Source organism: Nilaparvata lugens, chromosome 10 (assembly GCF_014356525.2).
Source record: "Nilaparvata lugens isolate BPH chromosome 10, ASM1435652v1, whole genome shotgun sequence".
Taxonomy (NCBI): Eukaryota; Metazoa; Arthropoda; class Insecta; order Hemiptera; family Delphacidae; genus Nilaparvata; species Nilaparvata lugens.
The window spans coordinates 31,354,821-31,382,469 of NC_052513.1; the positions used below are offsets into that span (position 1 = coordinate 31,354,821).

At 33.6% G+C, this 27,649-nt stretch overlaps 1 protein-coding gene across 2 annotated transcripts in view; it reads left to right on the plus strand.

The window, feature by feature from the left end:
* Window positions 1–2,532: 2,532 nt before the first annotated feature.
* Window positions 2,533–27,649, plus strand: part of LOC111052014 — a 75,025-nt gene continuing 49,908 nt past the window's right edge. The window contains exons 1-2 of one of the 2 annotated variants that reach the window (XM_039437209.1): window positions 2,533–3,156; window positions 20,979–21,024. In XM_039437209.1, the coding sequence (XP_039293143.1) occupies window positions 3,155–3,156; window positions 20,979–21,024 (48 nt within the window). In that variant the 5' untranslated portion in view covers window positions 2,533–3,154. The remainder of the gene's footprint in view (window positions 3,157–20,978; window positions 21,025–27,649) is intronic. The other variant, XM_039437210.1, reaches the window with a different exon arrangement.

Consider the following 27,649-nt stretch of genomic DNA (forward strand, 5'->3'; position numbering starts at 1 on the left):
ATAACTAAGGGAGTATAACTAAGGAATAGAGACACAGTACATAATTCAATCTGGCATATTCACTGCAGTTCACTGAGAATAGTTTGTTGCATTGAACAGTTGTTGCTGCTGCTTTACAGAAAACGGAAAGCGGTCACCCTTCCATAGCATTCACCAGCTGGGCGTGACTTATGTGGCTTCCAGACAGTCGAATGCTGATCAGTGAGCAGTGAGCAGTGACCCTGACAGAGAGTAGTTGTGGTCGCAGAAGCCGAGTGGAACTCACAGCTGGTGCTGGACCGCAAATAGGAAGTCAGAATTGGTTGCTTTTGTTCTTAGCCAGGAGGAATTTATTGCGCCGATTCTTCCTGATATTTTCCATCAACGTTGTTTCCATCGCTGTTATTCTGTGCCGTTTGCATGGTAGAAGCTTCTACTGAATTGAATCAACTGGTGCTTCAAGCTTAAAATGAATCATTATAGAAAACAATACTTCACTTCGTTTTAATTCAGTTAAAGTTGAGATCTCGTTGAAACTATTACTGTATAAACGGACCTAAAAAGGTAAGTTGTGGTTAATGATTAGTAGGAAGCTGAAGGCCAAGGTGGTGGAGGAGGAGAATGAGGAGGAGGGGAAGGAGAAGGAATAGAAGGAGATGAATGGGAATGAGGAGAAGAAATAGAAAAGTTTGGCAAGGAGATAAATATATATGTAACGATGACGATACAGCAGAAAGGAATATGAGATAGTAAACTGAAAAAATATGAAAGAAAGAGAATAAAATGAAGTTAAGGAAGAAAGATGAGAAGCGTGGGTAAGTGATGTATGGGATGATGGTAATAAAAAAGCTGAGTTTATAAAAATATATTAGATTGAAATAGGGAGGATGTAGAAAGAGAAATAAAAATAGTCAAAGCAGATAACGTGTATTGGAGATTGAAAGTTATATAGAATAAAAAAATAGGAAGTTGACGCTGGAAAAGGTGAAGATGGTATAAATTATTGAAAGAGGAATAGAATATTCAAAGTATTAAGACATAGTATTTGAACAAATACTATACTAATGAGTGGAGAGAATTCAGTAGAAATTAAGAGAAGAGGTGAAGTAGTACAAATTTGATACAAAGAATGATGAAGAATGGAGAATATATTGGAGGGAATGAAGTGATAGAAGATGACGTATGAAGAAGAGGAGGAGGAAGAGGAGGAGGAGGAGGAGGAGGAATTTGAGGATGAAAATAAGGGTGACAAGAAAAAGAAAAAGGAGGAGAAATTTTGGAAAAAGCAATGCTGAGTGGTGGAATAGCAGTGGGATGACGAAGGATGAGGAAACTTGATTACAAAGGATGAAGAAGAGAATAAAAGGAACAAAATGGCGAAAAACTAAGAACAAGAAGATTCTAAGTGGAGTAACAGGAGCAAAAAGTGTAATAATAAGCTCTTTTGTCTGTACATTAGCGGAACTTGGACCAGGAGACGAACGGTAAATTAATCATGAATTAACAGCTAACGGCAGGGTGAACTGAACTTATCATGATACGCCTCCTCCTCTTCCCTCTCTTCACCCATCTACTGTACTTTGTCAATGATAATTTGGTCCTTGTCTTATAAACAGGAAACTCATGATGAACGATACTCAGATTTCGTTGCAAGTATGCTTAATACTGAACAAATAAAATTTATTGATGTAATGTAAGGGAGGAATAGAGTTTTAGAGCAATGCTGTGATTTTTCATTATTCTTTTGCGTTAGCTTTCACTCTGATGATGAATATTTTGTATAATCTGTTGTATGAGAGAAATGTTCGTATTTTGTATGTCGGCATCTTATAGGATGTATTTCTATTTTAAGAATTTTGAAAAGAAGCGTTTCATATGAGAGAAGGAATGTAAAATTTGATGGAAAGATAATTCCCTGATGAAGAATCACCTTATCTCAGTCCACTAGTTAAATGTGAGCTTTTTTAGCCTATTAATTTCTCAGTAGTTTCTAATTTCTGATACTTATAATATTCTACTGAATGAATCCTTCAGCAAAAATTAATAAATGTAGCCCAAATTATGTTGGATTACAGCTGAACTTTGAGCGTGAATTTCTTAAAAATTATAAAATAATCACAAAATAATGTATTGAAGGTTGAAGGAGCACTTTTATTGTTTTTTCACCATAGAGGGTTCCATTTGATTTGATTTGAATGAAAAGAATTGGGTTCAGGACAAGATCGATTTATTTCACAGGTTGACAGTTTTTTCTTTTAATGAGGGTGATACTCACATTCATTTGAATTTGAAATACTGTAGCCTATAATGTTTTGTGACGGAATTGAATCCTTATATTCTCCTTTATTAATTCAAGTTTTCTTCCACATTGGACAATGATGATTTGCAGAAAAAAAACATATTGCTACAGCTACACACTGTAGTTGTACAAATTATTCCCACGCTGTTCAATTAATGGATTTTCTCGTATCATGCAACGCAATTAGTTCCGTATCACGAGAGCTTCCTTTCCATTACAAATTCAACAGGTAGTTTTCACGCTGCTTCAGCACGCCGCCAAAATTGTTCAGACCGCGTCTGTGCAACCACTCCGCGTGGTTCGTGCGAAATCACGAATTTGCCGGTTTTATCGCTATTTTCCTGTTTCCGCTACTTTTTACGACCAGTTTCCGCTATTTTTAAACGCTCCAACAAGTCAGAAATTGTTGATTCTACAGAAAAAATATCATCACCACCCACCCTTAGCATGTGACCGTTACAATAAATCCTGTAGGATCGTATTCCGGTGAAAATGGTTGTACTTCACTAGATTTGGTGTTATGATACGAGGATTGTATTCTTCCGATGCCCAATAACAACTTAATCAACCTTTTTTGAGGTTGAAAATTAGGTAAAACCGTGTCAAAAATTTAAACCTCGGTGATGAATCTTGTTTCCTATTGAAGGAATCTTCGAATTGAAGAAAAGAATCTGTAAATTCACGTGAAAAACAAAGTGGAATTTGGTTTTATAGTGATAAACCTTCAGTGGACTATTTGGAGTGATTTTGTATTAATTTGTGAACAAACTCAGTGATTTTCTGTGGAATTTTCTAAAGTATTATGAACACGTGAGTGCTGGGAGGAGGGACTAATCGTAGACCCTGTATTTTTGAGGACATTATCCAGGAGAATAAATGTAAGTGAAATTCATATTTTTCAATTTTCCTACCAATTTGGAACTTTCTCAAACTTTTATTAATTGTTAATTTGGAATGGAAAAAATCCTGTATGATAGACTGACTATACTCCATTGATCACTGGTCCACTTTTTTCTACATTTCTATTCACATCTCCAATGATATTAATGTATAATGGAATATGGTGGGCTATAGCAATTAGGGGGGAAATAATCCAATTGCATAACATAATAGACCTCATTCATTGAATGATTATGACAAAAATTTCTAATGACTTATCAAACCACCAGAAATAATCTTTTGATGACATGACTGCAATTTTCTAATAGGTGATACTAAAACTCCATGGTCCCAATTGAGTGAATTTTAGGACAACTGAAATCCCAACAATTCAACAAAAAAATTAAAATTTGATCATCAGTAGCCAGATAATTAATTATACAGGAAATTCGCTCTCAAATAACAAGGAAACAGCAATTCCTTAATTGGTTTGGAAATATATATTTCGTACAAGAAATATTATAAATTGTTAGCAGGAAGGTGCTGAGATAGAAAATAATGCATTTAGTGATAATAATAATAATAATAATCTCTGGATGTTGGACGACACATCCAGAGGAGTTTATTCATAAATTCATACATACATTACATTACATATTTTTTAATATAATAATATTCAGGGTTTAGAAAATGATACCTCACTATATTATTTATGTGTCGAGGTTATCATCAAATTAATACATATTTATGCTACAACAGATAATACAAAAATAATGCAAAATAATGCAATGATCATAACAGGTTGTGACAATTTCTGTATATAAGGGTGAGTCATGTCATATCAAATAAGTACGTAATGAATTGTTTCAACAGAAACACTATGAGTAGAAACTTGTAGAAATGACAAAAAAAAAATTAATGTCGGATCTATTGAACATTCACAAAGTACCTATCATTCTAACCGAAATGTTATAAACTGATGGTAATAACAGGTATCCAATAATCCACAATAGTTTATACTGATCATGAAAGCTTTAAATATAAAACTATATAATATGTGTTATAATAATATAATTTAATAATGTTATAATATGATAATATAATATGTAATAATATGTGTTACATGTTACATCATAAACTGGCAGGTAACTCGTACTCCGGAAGGGTCTAATTGAAAACTTGACTCACTGAAATCTTAAAGAATTAAAAACAGGCCTATAACCATCCTCGATAAATAAAAAAACTATATACAAAATTTCAAGTTAATCAGTTGAGTACCGATGTACTGAGGTAGTTCAGACGTGATGATGAGTCATTCGTGAATTTCTCATCCCGTAAGTGTTTAAGCCAGTTCAGACGTGATGATGAGTCATTCGTGAATTTCCTATCCCGTAAGTGTATAAGCCAGTTCTTCCCTTTATTATATTATAGATTTGAATCAATAGGGAAGAATAATTCCCAAATATATAAAATAAGTCATGTGGAGATTATTGCTGTGGAAATAGTACCTACATATAACAACAATCCGGAATAATTAATTTGATCATGAGAGTTTCTGGTAATAAATTTGAATATGTGTCAGATCGATTGAACATGCACAAAGAGCCGATCAGAGCAGCCGATAAACGGTGCGGCAGACCAGAAAATTGTGAATGCTCCGAGAAAAATTGGAGGCAAACAGCTTTTAGTTGCTTTTAAGGTTATGTATCAATATCACTTCGTACAAGCTGCAACGTGCAAGGCCGTGTTACGTCATACCATCACTTCAAGTTGCGAACTTTAGAGTGGTTCCGTGTACAGTACTTTAATAAGTCGAGTATTTGAGTGAACTTTGAAGTTATTTTACCAATTTTTATTTGAATCTGTGCTTCAGCAAATTCGGTACATGGATTTTCAATTATTGGTTCGCGTTGTGTGGTATTTTGGAAGCAATAAGGTTTCAATTGAGAAGCTCTTAAGACTTTTATACAAATATGTATTATTGAAGACAAACAAACCTAGAAAAGTCCTTTTTCATAGTATGGAATCAAATAAAACAGACCCGAATTCAGTCATTCTGCTAGTGACTCTATTCATGTCCTTCTGATGATACCCATTTTAAGTCCTTGGGTTTTGATGCATGTATGAAGAGAGTAGTAATGATACAACTGTATTAGGCCAGATGAAAAGAGAGAAAAACCCACTACGAGTTGAAAATCCATGACTAAGATCTCTATCAGTCTTACCAGGAACTGATAGAAGTTTGATCAGGTTCATGAACCCACTGCATCAAATACAGTAGGTGCAGCGATAACAAATTTCAGCTGTTTTTTTCCAAAGCACAACAAAGGCTTGTATTGAAGGTAGGCTTGTATTGAAGGCATCATTAAAGGTAGGAAGATGAGTTTTCAAGATTACATTTTGTAAATCTCTTACCTCATTGAACTATCATCGACATTTAAAAATTATTGTAATTGTAGTCAAATATGAGGTGAGGTGGAACTAACCTTTTGTTGAAATATTCAATTATTTATTGGATATCCCTCAGCAATATTATTATTGGACCAATAGAAGATTGTCCTTCAATCAAAATCAGTTCAAACTACTTTACATGTCGCCTGAATAATGAATAGCATGCTTGGATCTATGAAAATACATCATTACATCATTAAAATTAAATCATTACATAAGAAGAAAAAGATTTGATTGAATAAATCAGTCTAATATGCAAAAAAATATCATGATCGGTTGGATCTATAAAAATATATTTGGAAGTTTAAATCATTACATGAGAAGAAAAAGATTTGGTTGAGTAAATCAGTCTAATATATGCAAAAAAATTGTCATAATCAATTGGAAAATACTCTATTTAGATTGCATAATTCTGGATAAAAAATGTGATACAAATAATTGAATGAAAAAGACAAAGAAATTGTCTTATAATCTAATGAAATGATACAGATAAGCTTTCCACTGCAGTGAAGTCCACGTTAAAATGGCAGTATTTGATCAGCATCGGGGTTGCTATCTTTCTCTATCATTCGACAAAGCATAAAATATTGCCATACCTTTGTAGCTCTGCAACGTTGCCTAATCATTTTTCAGTAAAATATAAGTATAATAAATTAACAAAATAGTCAATCTCAATAACTAGGAGAATGTATTACTGTATTAATTTAATAATTGAAAAATATACTTCATTGACGAATAAAATATAATTATTGACTATTTTGTAGAAGAATGAACAGTCAAAATTACATCAGATATACTGGTTCCAGCTATCCTCTATAGAAGGCAGTGGCAGGCAGAGAATCTGCAAAGCTGTTCTTTCATCTTTCTTCACTGTCATGATAACGTAGACCTCACTATAGACATTCTCTTGAAGCTTTCCTTTTCTCTTTCAATTCAGAATCAACTAGCAATAGAGTATACTCAGAGCTCAGTTATCATTGATAAGATAATGGTACTTCAATATTACAACTCCCAAATACGAAATAATAATAATTGTATTCAATACGTGAATATTTGACAGTACGTGAGGAAAAATCTCCCATTATATTTCAGGAGTCTAGTCAGTCTGTTCCCCAACAGAACTTAAATAAAAAGAAAATCTTTCTCTAAATGAGAATTTTCAATTAAATGTAGAATAGTTTTCGGTAGAAACTGGATGAATAGTTCAAGTTTTGTATATTGGTTTAAGTTCCAAGCTTTCAACCTACAGCCTATATTCAATAGAATAGGTACAACATAGGTAGTCTAATAAATGTCTCAATAAAATTCGAGACGGAATAAAAGTATAGAATACAAATGAGCATTATTATATGTGACAACATACCAGTAGTTCCTATTTCATAGCATGGTGATAAAAATATATACTGATCATGCACAGTAGATTAATTTACTCACTATTAATTTAAAATAGATACGGACGGTCTACCAAACAACAGACGGTCCATTCAAAGGTAGTCAATTTCAACTATCGGGTATATAGTTTTACAGTTTAAGATAAGATAAATGGTATGATAAGATCGTAAGTTGAAGAAAACAAGACATGGCATCCCTAGATTCTCATTGAATTTAATTTCTAATTTCCATCATTTATAGTTGAATTCACTCAATGATTGTTATTTTTCTGATCATCTATTAATTTGAATACGTAATCAAAATGCAGTGAACAAAATCAAATTATATATAATAGTTGAATTCACTCAATAATATTGATATTTGTTCAGGTCATCCATTCATTTGAGAAATCAAAATGGAATGAACGATATCAAATTCAATAAACTTGTACACAGCTGATGGTACATTCTAGAAAATTTGTGATTGAAAACAATTTATTTATTATGTCATTTTATCATGTTTTTCATTTCATTTATTTATTATTCATGTCAACTCAAGAAATTCTCAACGAAATAAGATCATCTCTGACTCATAATCTGTTCAAATCCAAATAGATCTCATCGGATGTAATGCCTTGAGATTGTCTGATCAACATGAAAATAAAAGCAGTGTACGGAGCACATCGCTGTTCAAATTGACGTCAAAGTACTGCAGGCCTACAACCATGTATAAGTTTATTGAATAGAATGACTTATCAGTGGTGCTGCAATGTTTGATCGAGTCTCAGCCATATATATTTTCATGGTAATGCATTGAGTCTATTCTATGATATGAGCTATTAATCGTCAATTGACAAGGCTATTGAGATTCATTTAAATTTAATTTATTCATTATTCTAAAGCAACAAGACTAACAAGACTCCCAGAGTAGCCTACGATATTGGTTATTTGGCTTGTTAATAATTTTTTGGAATATTAGAAGCCAGTCTGATTATCATCAGGGAAGATCTCCGATTTCTAGTTGCTTGTTTTTTTACTATTCTATTCATTACTTTGTACAAAACCCTTCATCATAAAATGAATTTGGGATAGGAAAAACAGGTGAACCCTTCAATATTCAAAATTTAGTTGATAATAAATTGACTGTTAACTCATTTTTATAGAACTGGACTTCTGAACCGAGGATGAAATCACATTTATTGAAGTTTTAATTGTAATTTCTCTTATTTTTACTTTCCTTGCTCTATTAGGTAAGGAAAGTATTGCATTCCGAAAAATTAAGGTACCCCAATTTCCAAATTATACTTTTCAAGGTCCCCTGAGTCCAAAAAAGTGGTTTTTGGGTATTGGTCTTTATGTGTGTGTGTGTGTGTGTGTGTGTGTGTGTATGAGTGTCTGTGTATACGATATCTCATCTCCCAATTTAACGGAATGACTTGAAATTTGGAACTTAAGGTCCTTACACTATAAGGATCCGACACGAACAATTTCGATCAAATGCGATTCAAGATGGCGGCTAAAATGGCGAAAATGTTGTCAAAAACAGGGTTTTTCGCGATTTTCTCGAAAACGGCTCTAACGATTTTGATCAAATTTTTACCTATAATAGTCATTGATAAGTTCTGTCAACTACCACAAGTCCCATCTCTGTAAAAATTACAGGAGCTCCGCCTCATCTATGCAAAATTTCAGTCTAGATTCCCAATTATCAGGCTTCAGATACAATTTAAACAAAAAATGTAAGTGGAAAAGATTGAGCATGGAAATCTCTACAATTAATGACCAGAAACATTTTCACCTAAAATAGAAAATAAGCTTGAAATTTGAGAAAATGTGATTATTCAATTGCAAACTGTTTGCAACGGTTGATTCTATTAAATCATTCACTATGAAGAGATAGCAGACCTCTTGTGTCTCCAGCGTTATTGTCCTGTCACCAGCTGGCTCAGATCTTTGAATAGTAGACTTGAGATGTGAGTAAACACTAGCGACAGGTGATCAATTTTCATAACGGCAAGGTAAGTTGTGTGAGTGCGCCACACCAGATTTTTTTGTCTTATGATCTATTGAATATTAGCTTGAAATGTTCGCTACCAAAACAAAGCGTACATAATTCATCAATCTGAAACGCATAAAGTTCATTCCAGATAGATACTTTATTAATTAGGAATATTTCCATTTGGAGGAATTATTCAGAATTTACGAATGAATTCGTTTCGGTCAGATATAGCCTGATGATTATAACCGACTGTCGCAGTTATTTGTGGAACCATAGATAAGGTACCTGATGAATGTGAATGTGTTTATTTTCATTGAATTGAAAGCAGATTTTATGACACGACTGTCGACATAATGTGGAACCAAGCTCCCAAAATACGTCGATTGCAAAAGGATACTAAACAAAAAATGGTTAACGAGAGAATGATATGAAATTAACTGCCATTTTTGTATAGCATGGAAAAACGTCTTAGTTCGTGGAGGTATCTCAACTCCACAGCAGTGACCCAGTAGAAGAGTATAATCCTAGTTATACAGTATAGGCCTAAGCAAAGAGAAAAAATACCGTTAATATAATACATACCATGTATATAATCTGTAGTATACGTCTCTGGCATGAGATTTGAAAATGTGTGTGATGATTTAACGAGTTCTATCGATTTGATAATCTGATTACCAATGAGTTGTTATGCTTGGTGATCTACTCATCTTGGCAATACATAGAGTATAGAAGGTTGTAACATATTTAAATCTGGGTAGATGAAAAGCCCTAACAGAAATAGTAATAGGTCTAAAAATAAAGTAATTGGCTAATATCGCCAAGCAGATAATAAACAAGATTAGATAGCATCAGCTTGTTCTGGCTAAATGGTACAAGAACTTAAAAAGGATTTGAAGGAAGTTTACTACTCATAAATAGATTATTTATAAAATATTTGAAGATTGAGGTTATGTAGATGTATTCACAGATCGGTGACCTAGAGATCGATCAAACCGAAGAACGTAGAATCTGACCAAAACCCCTTGGCAGAGCTTTATTGCATTCGGATGGTGTGCAATGTGAAAAAACACCCGTCCACGTGGCTAATTATTAGTTAGCATGGAATTAATATTAATATATATAATATTAACTAGCATGCAAAGAGCATAAATAAAAAACCAAATAAAAATAATTTAATGTATTCAGGAAATAAGAGTTACCAGGCGCATGAATACCTAATAAAATTTGCATGCACCAATAGTAAAACGGCAGTTAATAGGCGGCAACTGTAGGCCAATTCAAAAATATTTATATATATTTATATAAATGTACTAGATTTTGTGCAAAAATTTGTGTAATCTATGTTATCAATATGGCTCGAATGCAAAGAAATTATTAATCATATAATCTAAGCAATATTTTGGCATTTTTTGTAAGATCTATTTGAATTTAATGGCGGAGGATTGGGATATTTAAATTTTATGCTAATTTGAAAGTCGGAAAGAGGATCTGTAAAACTTGAGAAGGAAGAACCAGCACTCGCCAGCCAGATGCCACCATAAGAGGACCCCAAATATTTTAGAGCGAAGTACCTTATTAATAATTTTGTAAAAATTTAAATTTAAAGTAAATTATTAAATTTCTTAAAAGACTTCGTGATGCTATTGTGAAGCAGAAGTCATTTTTCATTTTTATTAAATTTATAACCCCTTGGAGGAGACGATTCCGGCTACCATATTCCCGGACCACATGGAGTTGGATCGACATCGGCGGCTTACAAGAAGATTTTCGACACGTGAGTGATTTAAATTTGAATTTAGTGATGGGCGCCCTAGTGCTTCGAAATAATCTGATGATCAAAGCTAGCTCGCCGAAAGGGTTATTATAAATTAAGAAATTAATAAGAGTAATACTTGCGCAAGTAAAAATTAGTATTAAAGGTATTTAATTGAAAGAAAAATATATAGATCAATATTTTAGAAATTTCTATTTAATCAAAGAAGTACGAAATCTAGGCTATCAAACGTATGCATACAATATTTAATTTTTTGCAATACAATTTGCGATAATTTATCATGGTTCTAATTCAGTAGATGAATGGCTCTACCTATTCCGTCAGGTGCCGAATCTTGCACCCTGAGATGAAAATATATATTCGATACAAATAAATCTACTAAATACTAGAGATTTTAATATATAGATATATTTGGATTATTAGTGGCTAATTTATCAAGCTGATCTTAGAGCACATATTTTTGATTGAATTATCCAAGCCGACAAGTATTAGCAAGTACATGTCACAGCTACATGCCAAAGAATGCATATGATTTCAAGATAAAGGCACATGGTAATGATTCGTGCCACAAATCTAGAATATAAAGTTTAGCCTGTGATATTTTTATTGATTTCCAATATTGTTCTATTTTTATATTATATTTTTTATCGCTCTATATATATATTTTTGCCTCGACTGATCTTTGCATTATTTATGTAATATATGTATGAACATTCATGGTGTGCAATTTATTTTTTATTCCTCAAACTCTATAGTATAAGTATCATATATATATATATTTATTGTTTATTGAATTACAAGAGTTATTGGAGAAGCCCATATCTAGGCCTACCAAGATTTTTTAAGACTGAATACTATTAGAAAACCACGACCTAATTATATTAAATCTCATGCTTTACCGACTGATGCCAAGCAGGAGGCTAATCGTTATTTAAATATAAAGAATAACGTGACACAAAGACATGTCGCCCAACGTGATAGGCCACGGATACGACAGAAAGACATGTCGTACCAACGTGGGACTGATGATGAGAGCCAAGCTCATTAAATAATTATTTGAAATTAAGTCAATAACCATATTGAAAATTATAGATAACTTATACGAGTTGTGAGGAAAACTGGCGAAGGGAAATTTGTATTACTTTTTGGGGAATCAATAGCTTTAAATAAAGAGAAATTATATGTTTTAAAGAAAATTTTTTATTATTGTTATTGTAAAAAAAAGAAAATATATTTTATAGAGAGAGCTATTATATTTTATGGGCCTAAACTGCTAGTCAGAAATCAATGAATAGTATTATTATATTATAAGAGCTTAAGTAATAAATAGGTTACCTGGCTTGTAATGTCCATAGGCCTATCCTCATTTGTGTCCTAAATATTTTATTAACCAAAACTTTCACTTTTTTACAAACACTTGACACTTAATCCATTGAGTCTCTTTTCGTCCACGCAAAGTAAGGTAGCAGACACACTGCAGACGGCGATAGTAGCGGAGATCGACGCTGAGGGGGGCGCGATGGAGTCCAACGCCCAGATCTCTTCAATCACCGCCAAGAATCCTGTGAACAGTAATAAACCGTTAAATGTCTCCCAAGAAGCAATAAGAAGGGCTCTAGTAGAGGGGATGATCAAGTCATTTTCTAATAGTTTAGAAAAAACAATGACCATGGTAATGAAGGACTTGAAGGCGGAAATGAAGGAAATGCGGGAATCATTGAAGGATACATCGGTAAGAACGGGTAAGGAAACTGCGGACACAATATCAGCATCTACCGCTGAAAATCAAGAACTAATTACAACCGATTTAACAGCAAAAATAGATACTGTCACTTGTGAGTTAAACGAAAGAATAGATAACCTACCAGCACAAAACACTTCGCAAATTCATGAAATAGCTCACCCAAATTCTGATATAAACCAAAACATAGTACAACTTAATTCATTGGAGACAGCCGTTGGAGAACAGCAATTATTTTCATCTGAATTAAATGCCGAAGTAGTAGATAATGAAACAGAAGCTTCTAGTCATTGGAAACAGGCCCAAGAGAAGTTAGTACAACTTGAAAGTCAAATACATCAATTTCCGCACAAGAATATAGAGCCTATTCCCATAGCAACGTTTGATTCACTACACAGTTTCAATGAATTAGGCCGTTTTGACAATACAGACCGCTATCTCCAACCTAAAGAATTTATAGATCAGATAAAACTAGTTCAATCATTAACACCCACCTCTTGGAATTTTTGGCGTCTTCGTTTGACTAGTTTATTGATTGGCGAACCCCTGATGTTCTTTCGGAGTAGAGCCCATGAATTTACATCATTGGATGAGTTTGTAGCTGTCTTCCTGGAACAGTATTGGAGCAGAAGTAAACAGTTGGACGTGCTGGCGGACATCATATCATGCGATTTCAACCCTAACTTAGACGGTGCATGTACCACTTTCGTCACTGCCCTACAGTTTAAAAATTCTCAATTGAGCGAGCCCATTAATGAATCGGCATTAGCAAGTATTATTTTAAAGAAGCTACCGTATCAAGTTAGAATGGCACTCGCCACACAACCCATTACTGATTGTAAGCAGCTGATAAATCATTTATATGGCATACAGTCTGTGATGGCAATGTCAAACCACCGTTCAGACCAAAGATACACACGGAATCAACACAACTCAAAAAGTAATCAGTATACCAGCCAAAACTATGAACCAGTATCATATGATCACTCTCGATCTACTCCTCAATTTAAACGCTGCTATGATCATAATCAAAATAATTGGAATAGTAGAAGCTTTCAAAATTGTCAAACAAACCATTATCCACAGCAAACCTATAAAAGAAATTATTATTATGGCCGTGATCAATTTAACACGAACAATGATTACACTCAGAATAATTATAATAGAAATTACAAACCGCCACCTCATCAAATAAATACAAACTACACATTAGAGCATGCCATAGGATTGAACCAACAAAAAACCCGGAACCCAGCACCCAACGACCCGCCACCAGATATACAGAAAACTATAGCTAATAAACCAAGACTATATGATACCCCCGATATAACAAGCACAAGCTCAAATGAAACAAACCAAGAAAAGCAGGATATTTCAACATCATACACCACCTTTAGAAATGATTTACCGGAAATATTATTAGAAGAACAAGAGCCAATACCAGATAAACCACCACCAAAAACCAGCCGCAAGCATCAGCCTCTATTAAGTTTCTTGTTTCCCACTGAAGAGCAACTCGTCGCCGAAGAATCACTACCGACCACCACCCTACAACAAGAACCAATCCATTACAATAATGACGAAATTCCATTACTGCCAAAAATAAACAGTTACCAGGAGGAGACCGCCACCAAGCACCCGCGCACAGAATCTATGCACCCATATCATTGTACCCCACCGAAGCGGACCAAGGACCACAAGATGGAAGACCGAGAGGACGGACTACCGGATAAGAGGAGCGACCACCGCAAGGCCCGGAGACGCAAGCGCCCGAGGACACCGGACGGCCGACATCAGGACGGAGAGGACGGCATTCGGGAGAGGAGCATGCATCGTAAGGCCCGGAGGCGGAAGAAAAGGAGGAACCGCGCGCGCCGATGGAGGCCGCATGCACGCTTCAAGAGGCAAAGGAGGACATCGAACCAACACCGAGGAGAACAGGAACAGAGCATGCATCCGCGGCACATACGTTTTAAGAGGGCAAACCAGCTATGTGACCGGCAAAATGGACGTAATAAATGGGACAAAAATGGAGCTACTACAAGAACAAATATGGATTCGTGCATGGGCAACAATAAAATGGATTACTTGTGGGAACTAATAAAGGATAAACGGTGGCTAATAAGATTGGAAGAATTAAAAAATAATATTAAGAAAGTGAAAGTACCTGGAGATTATACTATTGAAAAGAGAATAAATGTTTTGATATGGTGTGTAATATTTGTTATGATGGCTGTGATATTAATAAAATACTGTGTTGTGGATAAGAGGAAAAATATTGTATTGTTGTTATTAAATGAATCTATGATTGATAATTGGAAATTTAATATTATAAAAATGTTTATTGTTGTAAGCCTATTGAGTTATAATGAGCCGAGATCAAGAATATTAAATGAACATAAGAGGAAAGATGAATTAAAATTACATGATGATTGGAATAAGAATGGATTAAAAGGAATTATCATAAATGAAGCTTGGAATTATTTGAAAGAATACACGAGATACAAGGGCTTTAAATTTATGATGAAAATAATTATCAACTAGGACAGCCTCAACAATCAACAGCAGATAACCTAACCGGCCTTGTAGCTATAACAAGCAGAAAGTCAAAAGATATGGGAAGACCACAACAATTCTACATGAAATATCACAGAATTTGAAATAAATATGATAAGAAATCAAGGAAAACATTATTATCAAACCGATTACTGACCTTCCTTAATAAATTTAATCTTGGCATAGGACCGCGTGGCAACAATCCAGTGTTTTAATTCCTTCCAGCCGTTAGAAGCCTGCAATAAGAAAAAGAATAATTTTTAAATATGTAATTAAATTATATACATCAGATAAAAAAGGACACAAGCGGGGATAGTAAAATTAAAATTTGTTAATTACCTTTTTAAGAGAAAAAATTGAGCAGTTAGGTTAGTTATGAAACTCGACAGCAAATTCTGTAGAACCAGTGACCAGCTGACCAAAGCCACCCAAATCAAATGAATGTAATATCTGTTGAACATATGTTTATAAAAAGAAGTACAGTACCCAAAGAGTTATTTATTATTGTTATTTACTATATTTATTAATGTCGATATATTTATTTATATGTTTTTATATTTATTACTTTTAATTATGCCACGTTTGTTACCTGAAAAGACTTAAAGTGAATACCAGTTACCAAAACCAAAGAGCCATTAGCAAAGAAAGTATTGTACCTGATGTATAGAAAATTATTTATATTAAGACCTAAGAAATACTATAAGATATAAGCCCAGAAGTTTATGAATCGAAATTATTGTCTAAAAGGAATCATTTATGAGAATTATGAAATGTGTGTAGTTAAGTTGGCAGCCCTGCAAGCGGCGAATTCAAAAATTACTGTGTTGTAAATGGTGTCAGGAGGAATACGTTTAGAAGTTTATATTTATGATATTTTATGTGTGTTGAGGAGGAGAATTTGTTATTGTTTTTGATAAAGGTATAAAGGAGATGCAGCAAATATGTCTGCGAAATGTGATAGAAGTAGGAGAGTATAATTTATAAATAAAGTATAGTGTATATCAATGTATTGAAGGGTGGGTTTTCATTAAAAACATTGTGATTCTCAAATATTTTGAATTCAAACCCAGGGGCGCGTGTAACATATTTAAATCTGGGTAGATGAAAAGCCCTAACAGAAATAGTAATAGGTCTAAAAATAAAGTAATTGGCTAATATCGCCAAGCAGATAATAAACAAGATTAGATAGCATCAGCTTGTTCTGGCTAAATGGTACAAGAACTTAAAAAGGATTTGAAGGAAGTTTACTACTCATAAATAGATTATTTATAAAATATTTGAAGATTGAGGTTATGTAGATGTATTCACAGATCGGTGACCTAGAGATCGATCAAACCGAAGAACGTAGAATCTGACCAAAACCCCTTGGCAGAGCTTTATTGCATTCGGATGGTGTGCAATGTGAAAAAACACCCGTCCACGTGGCTAATTATTAGTTAGCATGGAATTAATATTAATATATATAATATTAACTAGCATGCAAAGAGCATAAATAAAAAACCAAATAAAAATAATTAATGTATTCAGGAAATAAGAGTTACCAGGCGCATGAATACCTAATAAAATTTGCATGCACCAATAGTAAAACGGCAGTTAATAGGCGGCAACTGTAGGCCAATTCAAAAATATTTATATATATTTATATAAATGTACTAGATTTTGTGCAAAAATTTGTGTAATCTATGTTATCAATATGGCTCGAATGCAAAGAAATTATTAATCATATAATCTAAGCAATATTTTGGCATTTTTTGTAAGATCTATTTGAATTTAATGGCGGAGGATTGGGATATTTAAATTTTATGCTAATTTGAAAGTCGGAAAGAGGATCTGTAAAACTTGAGAAGGAAGAACCAGCACTCGCCAGCCAGATGCCACCATAAGAGGACCCCAAATATTTTAGAGCGAAGTACCTTATTAATAATTTTGTAAAAATTTAAATTTAAAGTAAATTATTAAATTTCTTAAAAGACTTCGTGATGCTATTGTGAAGCAGAAGTCATTTTTCATTTTTATTAAATTTATAACCCCTTGGAGGAGACGATTCCGGCTACCATATTCCCGGACCACATGGAGTTGGATCGACATCGGCGGCTTACAAGAAGATTTTCGACACGTGAGTGATTTAAATTTGAATTTAGTGATGGGCGCCCTAGTGCTTCGAAATAATCTGATGATCAAAGCTAGCTCGCCGAAAGGGTTATTATAAATTAAGAAATTAATAAGAGTAATACTTGCGCAAGTAAAAATTAGTATTAAAGGTATTTAATTGAAAGAAAAATATATAGATCAATATTTTAGAAATTTCTATTTAATCAAAGAAGTACGAAATCTAGGCTATCAAACGTATGCATACAATATTAATTTTTTGCAATACAATTTGCGATAATTTATCATGGTTCTAATTCACTAGATGAATGGCTCTACCTATTCCGTCAGGTGCCGAATCTTGCACCCTGAGATGAAAATATATATTCGATACAAATAAATCTACTAAATACTAGAGATTTTAATATATAGATATATTTGGATTATTAGTGGCTAATTTATCAAGCTGATCTTAGAGCACATATTTTTGATTGAATTATCCAAGCCGACAAGTATTAGCAAGTACATGTCACAGCTACATGCCAAAGAATGCATATGATTTCAAGATAAAGGCACATGGTAATGATTCGTGCCACAAATCTAGAATATAAAGTTTAGCCTGTGATATTTTTATTGATTTCCAATATTGTTCTATTTTTATATTATATTTTTTATCGCTCTATATATATATTTTTGCCTCGACTGATCTTTGCATTATTTATGTAATATATGTATGAACATTCATGGTGTGCAATTTATTTTTTATTCCTCAAACTCTATAGTATAAGTATCATATATATATATATTTATTGTTTATTGAATTACAAGAGTTATAGGAGAAGCCCATATCTGAGCCTATCAAGATTTTTTAAGACTGAATACTATTAGAAAACCACGCCCTAATTATATTAAATCTCATGCTTTACCGACTGATGCCAAGCAGGAGGCTAATCGTTATTTTAATATAAAGAATAACGTGACAAGGTATAGAAGGTACTCTCATTACATTCCATACTCTGGAGCAATACCGAAAAATGAAACCAGAACAACTACATAGAAACAACTAACACTCATACCCTGATTCCTAACAATTGTAGGCGCTTAAATAACTGTGTCATATGAATAGTGAATTTATTCATAGAACCAGAGCCCAATAGTATAAACACATCAATTCGTTGATTAACAAGTCTGATTGAGTTCAATCAATTATCATCAATCTTCATCACGCAGCTCTTAGACTTTTAATTGGGTCAAAAGCCAATAAACAATAAAGAAAACTTCGACGAAGAACTAGAGATCAAGGATAATTGACGATGTAGAAAAGCTGTTGATCATTTATAATAATTTTAAAACAACAAGAAAGCATGAAGGTTTGGATAAGAGAATAATTTTTGAATTGATGAACATTAAATGATTGATGAACAACGAGAGATAACAACATCAAGGAATTTATAGAAGTTCAAGAAGATTGACAATCTATTGACAAAATATTGAAAATTCATCATAGATAGAATAATCAACAGTCTAGAAGAATTGACAATCTATAATCAATAGGACTATTATAGAGCAACCAGACCAGAAAAGATGAACTTCATCATAAAATAATCAACAGTCTAGAAGAATTGACAATTGAGAGTCAATAAGAATATTGTAGAAAAACCTGACCAGAAAGGATGAACTTCAAGAACTGAGAATTGCCAACAATTGATAATCAGAAGAACTGACTCTCTACAAGAATTGAACGGTCAAAAAGAATTATTGTTAAACAACTCAGACAGGACAATGATGAACTGTTGTTAGCATGTAGCATTGTAGTTGCAAATAAGGATCCGCCTTCAAAAACCGCAGACTGAAACCAGTTGCCATACTCTTAACCTTTACGTAATTCATACTACAACTGGTTTCCTTCTCAGCTGACAATGAACTACACAACATAAGTGCCATATAATATCCCTATATAATCTAGTATGTGCTAGATGACGAATTGATACGGTAGAAATAACATTTTCATAGGTTACTGGTATGCCTATTTTTGCGAAGATGGTCTATCCAGATTTAGATTCCTTTATTCATGTGCTTAGCAAAACAAAATTCAACTTAAGTTCTAGCGTTAAAAATAATCTCCAGTACGAGTAAAATAAAATGGTAAATCATATACAGACTGAAGAGTTTCACAATGATATAGAGCAATGAAATATACTAATATTGAGGTATTATTGTAATGTGTTTACATGAAACGGTGAAGTTTGGACCTTTAGATGTCCATTCTGCATTCTCAGAAAGGGATAAAGGATACCCTACCCCTCAGCACTTGACTGTAGGTTGTGCTTTGACACACTGTCAAAGCACAGAGATGAGGATTTCTTCCTGGTATCGTCCATGATCAATTACAACAATTAACAATTTACAACAATTCACAACATAGTTAACAATTTACAACTTGGATATTGTAAATCAATGATTATCAAGTTTGATGCCAACAGAAGTCTTCAATTTTAGACTTGAGAGAAATGTATATAATAATGATGATTGTAGCTAATAATGATGGTTTGATGATTGAAGGCTAGATAAACTAATGTTTAGAGATTTGAGTTTCCTCTGAGGTCTGAACTACCTGCAAGAGTTTTGAAACGTTCACAAAAAGACTTTTCGTTTGTTATCAGTGACAAGAACTCTTGCTGACCGATTAATTAATCTAGCGGTTAAGAGTGAAACATTATCCACTGTATTAAAATCTGGATATTCATTTCTACCAATTGTAGCAAAGGCAATTGAAGATCCGAAAAATGAATAGAAACCGATATTCCAAGGCTCAATTACTGGATCCGGGTATCTCCAATCATTCTTCAATAACTATCATAGAATCTCCTGTAACAAAATAAGTAAAGCCACGTAATTATCAGGGTGTCTGAACAGTGAACACTAAAACGAATCTCTTACCAATAATAAGGTGTCAAATACTAACATAGGACACGCCAACAAATAATTCAAGAAGCCGTCTGATTGGCCAACTGAGTGGGAAGCGGCCATTTAACGACTTTGGCCAATCAGGAGCTAGCAGTTCGGTGACATCACACCATCCACTGATGTCTACTCGGTAAAGCGAGCTTCTCATTGGTTCAAATAGTAGAGAGCTGCTCACCCATTGGCTAATAGGCAAATATCAATTGATATTATGTCATAATAAATTACACTACATGCTTTCTGTTACTTGGTTATAGCATATTCGGCAGCTTATTAAGTTATTTGATAACATATCAACTTTGTTTGTTATGTTCATGTCTATGAAGAGGGTTTCAAAATGGTTTTTAATTTTTTTAAACAAATATATCAGAACAAATGTTTTTTGATATCAGTTATGATAACATGATTTTGTTTGTTTTGTTCTGGTCTCAACACCTTTCCAACCAAAATATCAACAGATCAATTTCTTTACCTCTTCTTATTATTCCTTTCCTTCTGACCTATTCCTTCACACTCACTCACAACTCACAAAACGTTCCTGTTTCTATTCCAAAACACTAATATTCTAGTCTCATTTTTTGTGATATACCGAACATGAAATGATAATCATCTTATATTGCTTCTATTTCTTATTTCTTCGGATTTTCTCAATTTCATTTGCATGATACATGTTTTTGTTTGTGTCCTCTAACTTCTTGCACCTCAATATTATAATCATTTCTATTTTTTTCACTTCATGCACAGCAATCACCAACGGTCTCACCAAACTCTTAATTTTGTTCATCTATCAACAATTTTTGCTTATTATTTTATCCTTCTGCACATATTTTGTTCTCTCCTGCACCATCTTCCAATTTTCTCTTTATGTTTTCTTCCAGGTCAGTCAATATTTGGATTCGCGGATACGAGGATAACCGCGCACAGGTATTAGCGGCAGATAACATGTTATAATGCATGATTGGCCTGTTTTGTCCACTTAGTTGATAACTGATATTAGTTAGTAGTTAATAAACACAATAAAAAATAATTATAATCAACGAGGAGATAGGATTATTCCATGAATTTCTTCATATCAAGTCGCATTGATGAGTAAATAATTAAATAAATTAATATAATGTACCTATTTACTATATATTGAGTTGAAACTGAACATCAATTGCTTTAGATTTCGTTTTGTCTTGCATTTAATATGTTTTTATTGGGGGAACTGAGTTTTATAATGGTTTTAAAAATTTGAATTGATTTATCACAAATAATTAAGTTGCCTCAATTTTAGTTATCATGGTATCAAAAACAAAATTGATTGGTCCATCCCGAATTGGAACGGGTTTGTCTAGAATTCTTGAGTTTGTCTTGAATGAGGGTTTAATGTTATGAAGTTTTGAGCCGGTTGAACAAAAGCCGGTTAAATTCTAATACTGATTAATTCCAGGAGAATCAATCAGAGAAGCCTTCTTTTTGAAAAAGCCTTCTCTGATTGGCTCTCATAAAATTAATCACTAATAAAATCTAAACAGTTTTTGTGCAAAAACTAACAGTCTTTGTCTTGAATGCGTCTTCAAATGAACAGATGATAGCAAGAAGTAATTGGTTCATCAGCACCTGTTTCATTCTATGAGAGCTTATTTTGAGGAGTCCTGTAAAAGAGGAACAGCTTACAGTAGGATACAAATACACTACAAGACAAAGTGTGATGTATGTACTACCAGGAAAAGTGTATGTTGATCAGGGGAAATCCAAAAAATAATTATTATTTTTCACTTTCATCACATAGAATCTAAATTTGGAATTAAGCATAGAACGGCGGAAAGGTGTATGTTGAACATGGGAAATCTAAAAAGTAAGAATGATTTATCAATTTCATCACAATAGAATCTAATATTGGAATCACGCATTGACAATCATTGAAAACTACTTATTCATCACTTATCATTGGCCGATTCCTATGCAGCGAAAAATAATATTCTTGTAGCCTACAAAACTCCTATCTTCACTTTACAAGGAATTCAATTGAAAGTGAAAAGTGACCAGATAATCTAAATTATTGTCAATTTTTTGTAAAATGAACCGCTGTTGAATTTAATCTTGGATTTACAAAACTCGATTTCGTAATAGTGTTGTAGTTCTATTACGATTGCTGGAACCCTAATTACCGGCTCAGCGACTCAATCTCATGAGATCTGGATGAAAACGTGATTCCTGTGATCGACCCACTTTTTCCGTCGTTCTAAAATCGTGCAGTCGTGATTCGATCGCCTCTTGAAATAGCATAAAATTCAAGGCAAAAGTACAGTTACACACGTCTTCTTTACTAAATTACAGTCCTTTCCCTTCATTTGTCAAACAAAAATATATCCCACATTCTTGATATAGCTTCAACCGTCTTGTCAATGCACCATCATATTTCTGTCTTGTAAATTTTTTATAAGAGTGATCAGATAAGATAGAATGTGATCTGTGGAAGAATATCTGTTCAAATATCACCCACATTGTGTTGTTTGAACTAAAAGGTTGTCAAGAACGGAGAAATACATTCAATATTCCCCTAATCCCGTTTTAACTACATTTTCAGATGTCATTCTGTCTATCGGTATTTTCCACACTGGTCATCCATCACTCTCCACACTGGTCCCATCTAATTACAATACCCTTTTCACAGGGCACATACACCTCTATACTCTTCTCCTTCAAAATTATGTGTTGTTTCTGATTTTTTTATGTTAATATCTCCTTCTCCTCCTCTTCCAATGCTTTTCCAACGGGAATCAGCAACTTGCGCCCAGCGGTCAGGATGTGTTTGAGCACACAGATTGAACGTAACAAAGTGAACGTCCGTGACGTCATCACGAGTGATGCCATTTCGCTCTCACTAGAGCGTTCCGACTGGAGGAGCGAGATTCAAATTCACTACAGTATCCTAAGGAAGCTTCAAGCAAAAAACTACTGTATTATGGCAACATATTAGCCAAGTTAATGAGATACATATTTCTATCTTATAATTACATTCCAATTGATATTGAAAGATTGGGCTAGAACCATGATTGTACGAACAATCATTCATTAAGATACAGTCATCTTGAATGAATAATCTCTGTCAAATTGGTTCTAGCAGACACATCGTCTCAATCATTCATTCTAATGTTTTGACTTTTCATTTCTGAATTTTGTTTTAATGACAAAGACAATGTGGGTGATAGATAAAGATATATTTTTGAATACTTGAAACCTTCAAACACTAATAACTTTGAACCTCCGTCACTAAGCGTAGTGAACATATCAACACTGTTCATTTTCTCACTCATGGTGACAGCCTGAAAGAGTCAATATGTGCTAATTATCGAAAAGTTGATGGGGTGGTGTGGTTTTGACAAACCGGAGGATTCCCGGTCGTCAACCTTTTCAACATACTGATACTGTCAGAGCTGGAAATCCGATGTATTTATGATTTCAAAATTCGTCACAATTCGAGCTAAATCAATGGAACACTTTTGGAGTCGAAGGAAAGGAATGGTCGTTATTAAGCAGATGGTTGTCAGGTTGTCGGAAAGTTTATATACCGTTATCACTTCCAGAGAGAGTGAGTGACAGACAAATAATAAGACTGGCAGTGATGACGTCACGACGTAAACAGTGAATGTGTGTATCGGAGCCATGTATCACTTCCATTTGACCGGTGGGCGCTAGTTGTGTATGTCCTTTCCAACACCTTCCACTCTTCTATTCCTACATTCTTTATTTTCTTCTATACTTTTTCTCATATGCCTTCGGCATCTTCTATTCGTGGTCATGTCCTACTCACCTCTCTTCTTCTTCCATCTCAATTCCCAATAATTAATTTCCATCTTCTTCATCACCAACAATTTATTCTCATCTTTCACTAACCTTTTATCTCCTAACTCCTCTTTTTAGTACATACAACAGCATACTATCACCGTATTTTTTCTCACTTTGATTATTTTTCTCTTCTCAGATCTCCATCATGGTTTATCATTTATTCTAAACCCTCCAAATTTCAAATTTCCATTTTATCTCATGTCTCATTCGAACCATCTTAATCAACCGATTATAATTAGTTGAAGTGAGTGTGATGAATTTTCCATAGAAATCAGGCTACTATTACAAATCATGAATATTATACCGGTATAGAGGGAGAAACAGAGGTAATTGGAAATTGAAGAAATTAATGAAACTTTGAGATCACTCTAAATCTCCAAATTGGATTTTTTTTTAATTATTGAAGTTTTGTTTCTCCAATGATATTACAAACAGTTCGAGTTTTTTTCTGCTTTTCAAGCCTAATTCACCGAAAAACATCTACAAACATAGAACTGTAGAAGTAGGCCATACAACCTTAATATTTCTCCCGTCAATAGTAATTCGTTAAGATAATCACAGTTTTATTACCATCAACTCTGTAGGTCACATAGCGTATTTACATTAGTCATATAATCATATAACGGCCATATAATCAACAAAGTTGAGAATAAAAATTACTTTATCAAGGTGAAAACGTGAATCAACCGCCTCTACATCTCAATTAGGATCTCTCTCTCTTTCTCTCCCTGTCTCTGAATATATTTTACTCTCTTTGACTCACTGCAGCTTCACAAAGAGCTGCTATGATTGGTCATTACCCGCCACCTTGAAAAGGCGGCAATTTTGAACTGAAATTGCGAAATATGAGAAATTGACATTTTCTTAGGAGTAGCTTTGTTCGAGTGTTGTGCCCTTCTGTTCCAGAAATTATGTGTCGTTAGTCACCGGCTGCGCAAAATGAGAGATAGAGAAGACGCAAAGAACAATGGGAGAGAAATAGAAACATAATTGACATTTGAAAGGGAGGATAACATGTATAAAAACTAGTAGAATCGATTTTTATAAAGGAGATCGAAAAAAATAGAATGAAGAATGTGTGAAAGACAAAGAAGAAGAAGAAGAAGAAGAACTGACATGAAAAGACGGACAAGAAAATAGAATGATATGAAGGATAAGAGATAGATGATTTGGTATTAAAAATATGCACTCATTGAATCCAACACTTAATTATCCCTACTGAAGAGTATAAAATTAATAAACAATGATGGTAATGCATCTGTGCAAACATCTCGAATTCTTAAATGACCCAGCATAATAATGTTTGTCAAGTTGGCTATTAAAAGTTATCTGATTATTCAATATATGATAATCATCAACATAGCTCATCATTGTTTGTTGGGTTGAACTCCATTCATCATAAAATATTCTTTCGAGATATTCCAGATCTCATATAGAATAAACACACGTATTCAATCCATTGCTTTATTCGATAATAATTGTATAATTACTATTTTCGATATTTTTCAATCCGTGAATATAAAATCGTAGCTTCTTTAGTACAAATTACGAATTACGAAATAGAAAACATTAGTTGACTTTTGTTATAGAACAAAAATGTCTACAGGAATCAAAAACTTCTAGTAGCCAGTGATGTCATAAAATATTGGAGAAAAAATTCTGTTTATTGTAATATCATGAACCTTCTGCCTATTGGTTTTGTATGTGAGACCCAATGTAGAGTAACCATTCCATCTTCAAGAGCAATTTCCAGTTCGGAAGAAGGGCTGAAACAGGCACTTCGTTCTTTCCCCGATAAAAATTCAAATTCGAAGATATTCTTCTTAGTCTCCTGAGTAACGTCGGATCGGAAGTCCACCGCAAGTACGATAAACTATGATGTACGCTTATACATTTTTATATAAACGTATTGCAATTAATATGATGACAATGATTTCTTCCAACAATTCAGTTTAGAGATGTGGTTTTGTTTTTGACACACATATTTCAATTTTGAGTTTTCATCATACAATTTCCAGTGTCTTCAATCATACAATCAATTCTTCAATTCCATCATTATCATTTTTCTATTGAGGACTTGTCCAGCACGATTGAAAATTCGAAGAATATTGTTGAGTAAGTTTTCAATATTCAGCACACTAGAAAATTCGAAGAATCTTATTCAATAGGTTTTTAATATTCAGCGTAAGCGAAAAGGGTGGTTCGTGCTATATTCCAATAAATAATTTACCGCAAATAAGCTCCTGTCCTCATTTCTGTAATGTTGTTACAACGCCCACCCAATAATATTTCGCCAGGAAGCATCTCCAGCTCCAGCCGCCTAATATGAACTGACAGCCACTCAAGGAAACATTAACACCACTTCGTTACACGTGGTGATGGCAGCTTGTTGCCATGGCAACCATGTAATCAATAGACAACAAATTGAAAACAATTTCCACTTGGCACAACCCCTGTGAGACATCCTTGTTTATTGTCTACAAATATTAAGGTTAACTGAGTATGTGACCTAGATTGTGTTTACGATATTCGTACATGTATTTTTCAAATAGAACGCTGATAGAAGAATACTAATTTCAATGAGAAGATACCGCTCAAAAAGGAGCTAAAACATCTAAAAACATCTGGAAAGCTTAACTGAGTCAAAATGAGGATTTGTGACAAAAAAGCTAACAGGAGTCAAAATGAGGATTCGTGGACAAAAATACGAATTTACTATGCTAAAAGATGAAAATAATATAACTTTTCAGCTGAATACTCCAAACATAACTCACACATTAACAATATTGCCGGAAACTAAAATGAGATGATAGAAGCTTATAGCAAAGATACTGTTTATCCATTTGTTTCTTATTTATTTGTCTTATTTGTTATTCTATTTATTTGTCTGTGATAGAAGGCAATAAATATTATTAAAAAAATGGGTAGGGAGATTATGAATAGTTGTTGCCCTATTTGACGACGCAATGAATTGTGGACGATTTTTTCCTCGCAACACTATATTCAACTTAACCAAACATTATTATTTATTGAATCTTCAACAATAATTAATAGTTTCAGACTGAGCCTACAGTATTCCTCCCAATGTAATTAATACTGTAATTTACTGATTATTTAATCAACCGTTCTAGTTCAATGGATGAAGAATGTTCAAAGCTAGAGGAAAAATAATATAAAATTAGCATTGATATTTTTTTTTATTCACTAATGATCTTTGGATTACTTCATTTGCATTTGAGAATGGCTCTAATGAGTATGAGTGGAAATATGTTAAAATAAATTGAATACATTGATGAAAAGGGTGCTAGATGGCAATTTTATTTCAATCGTATTTCAAAGATAAACGAGTATAGGAGACTCCGATAATTAAGAAGGGATGGGTAGTTCATAGAACTTTCAATGAGCTTGAAACTCATTCGACAGGGTTCATCGGAGTACATTGAGTAGATGCAATAGAGTTGATCGTAGTTGAATGCGTATGGGGTTGAAGTTCCCGGTGGAAGTTGGGATGAGTTGAATGCCGATGTGTGGTTTATTGTCTAGGGGTGAGCGAACCACAAATTGATTCTCAACTTCCTGATTTGATTCCTCGTAACCATGGTTACTGTACAGAGAATATAAATGGCGTGAACAAGGAATAACCAACTCAATAAAGCAATAACCGATGATGAAATTGGTATTAAGAGTTGCCGGATACATCTAAGTACAATGAAGT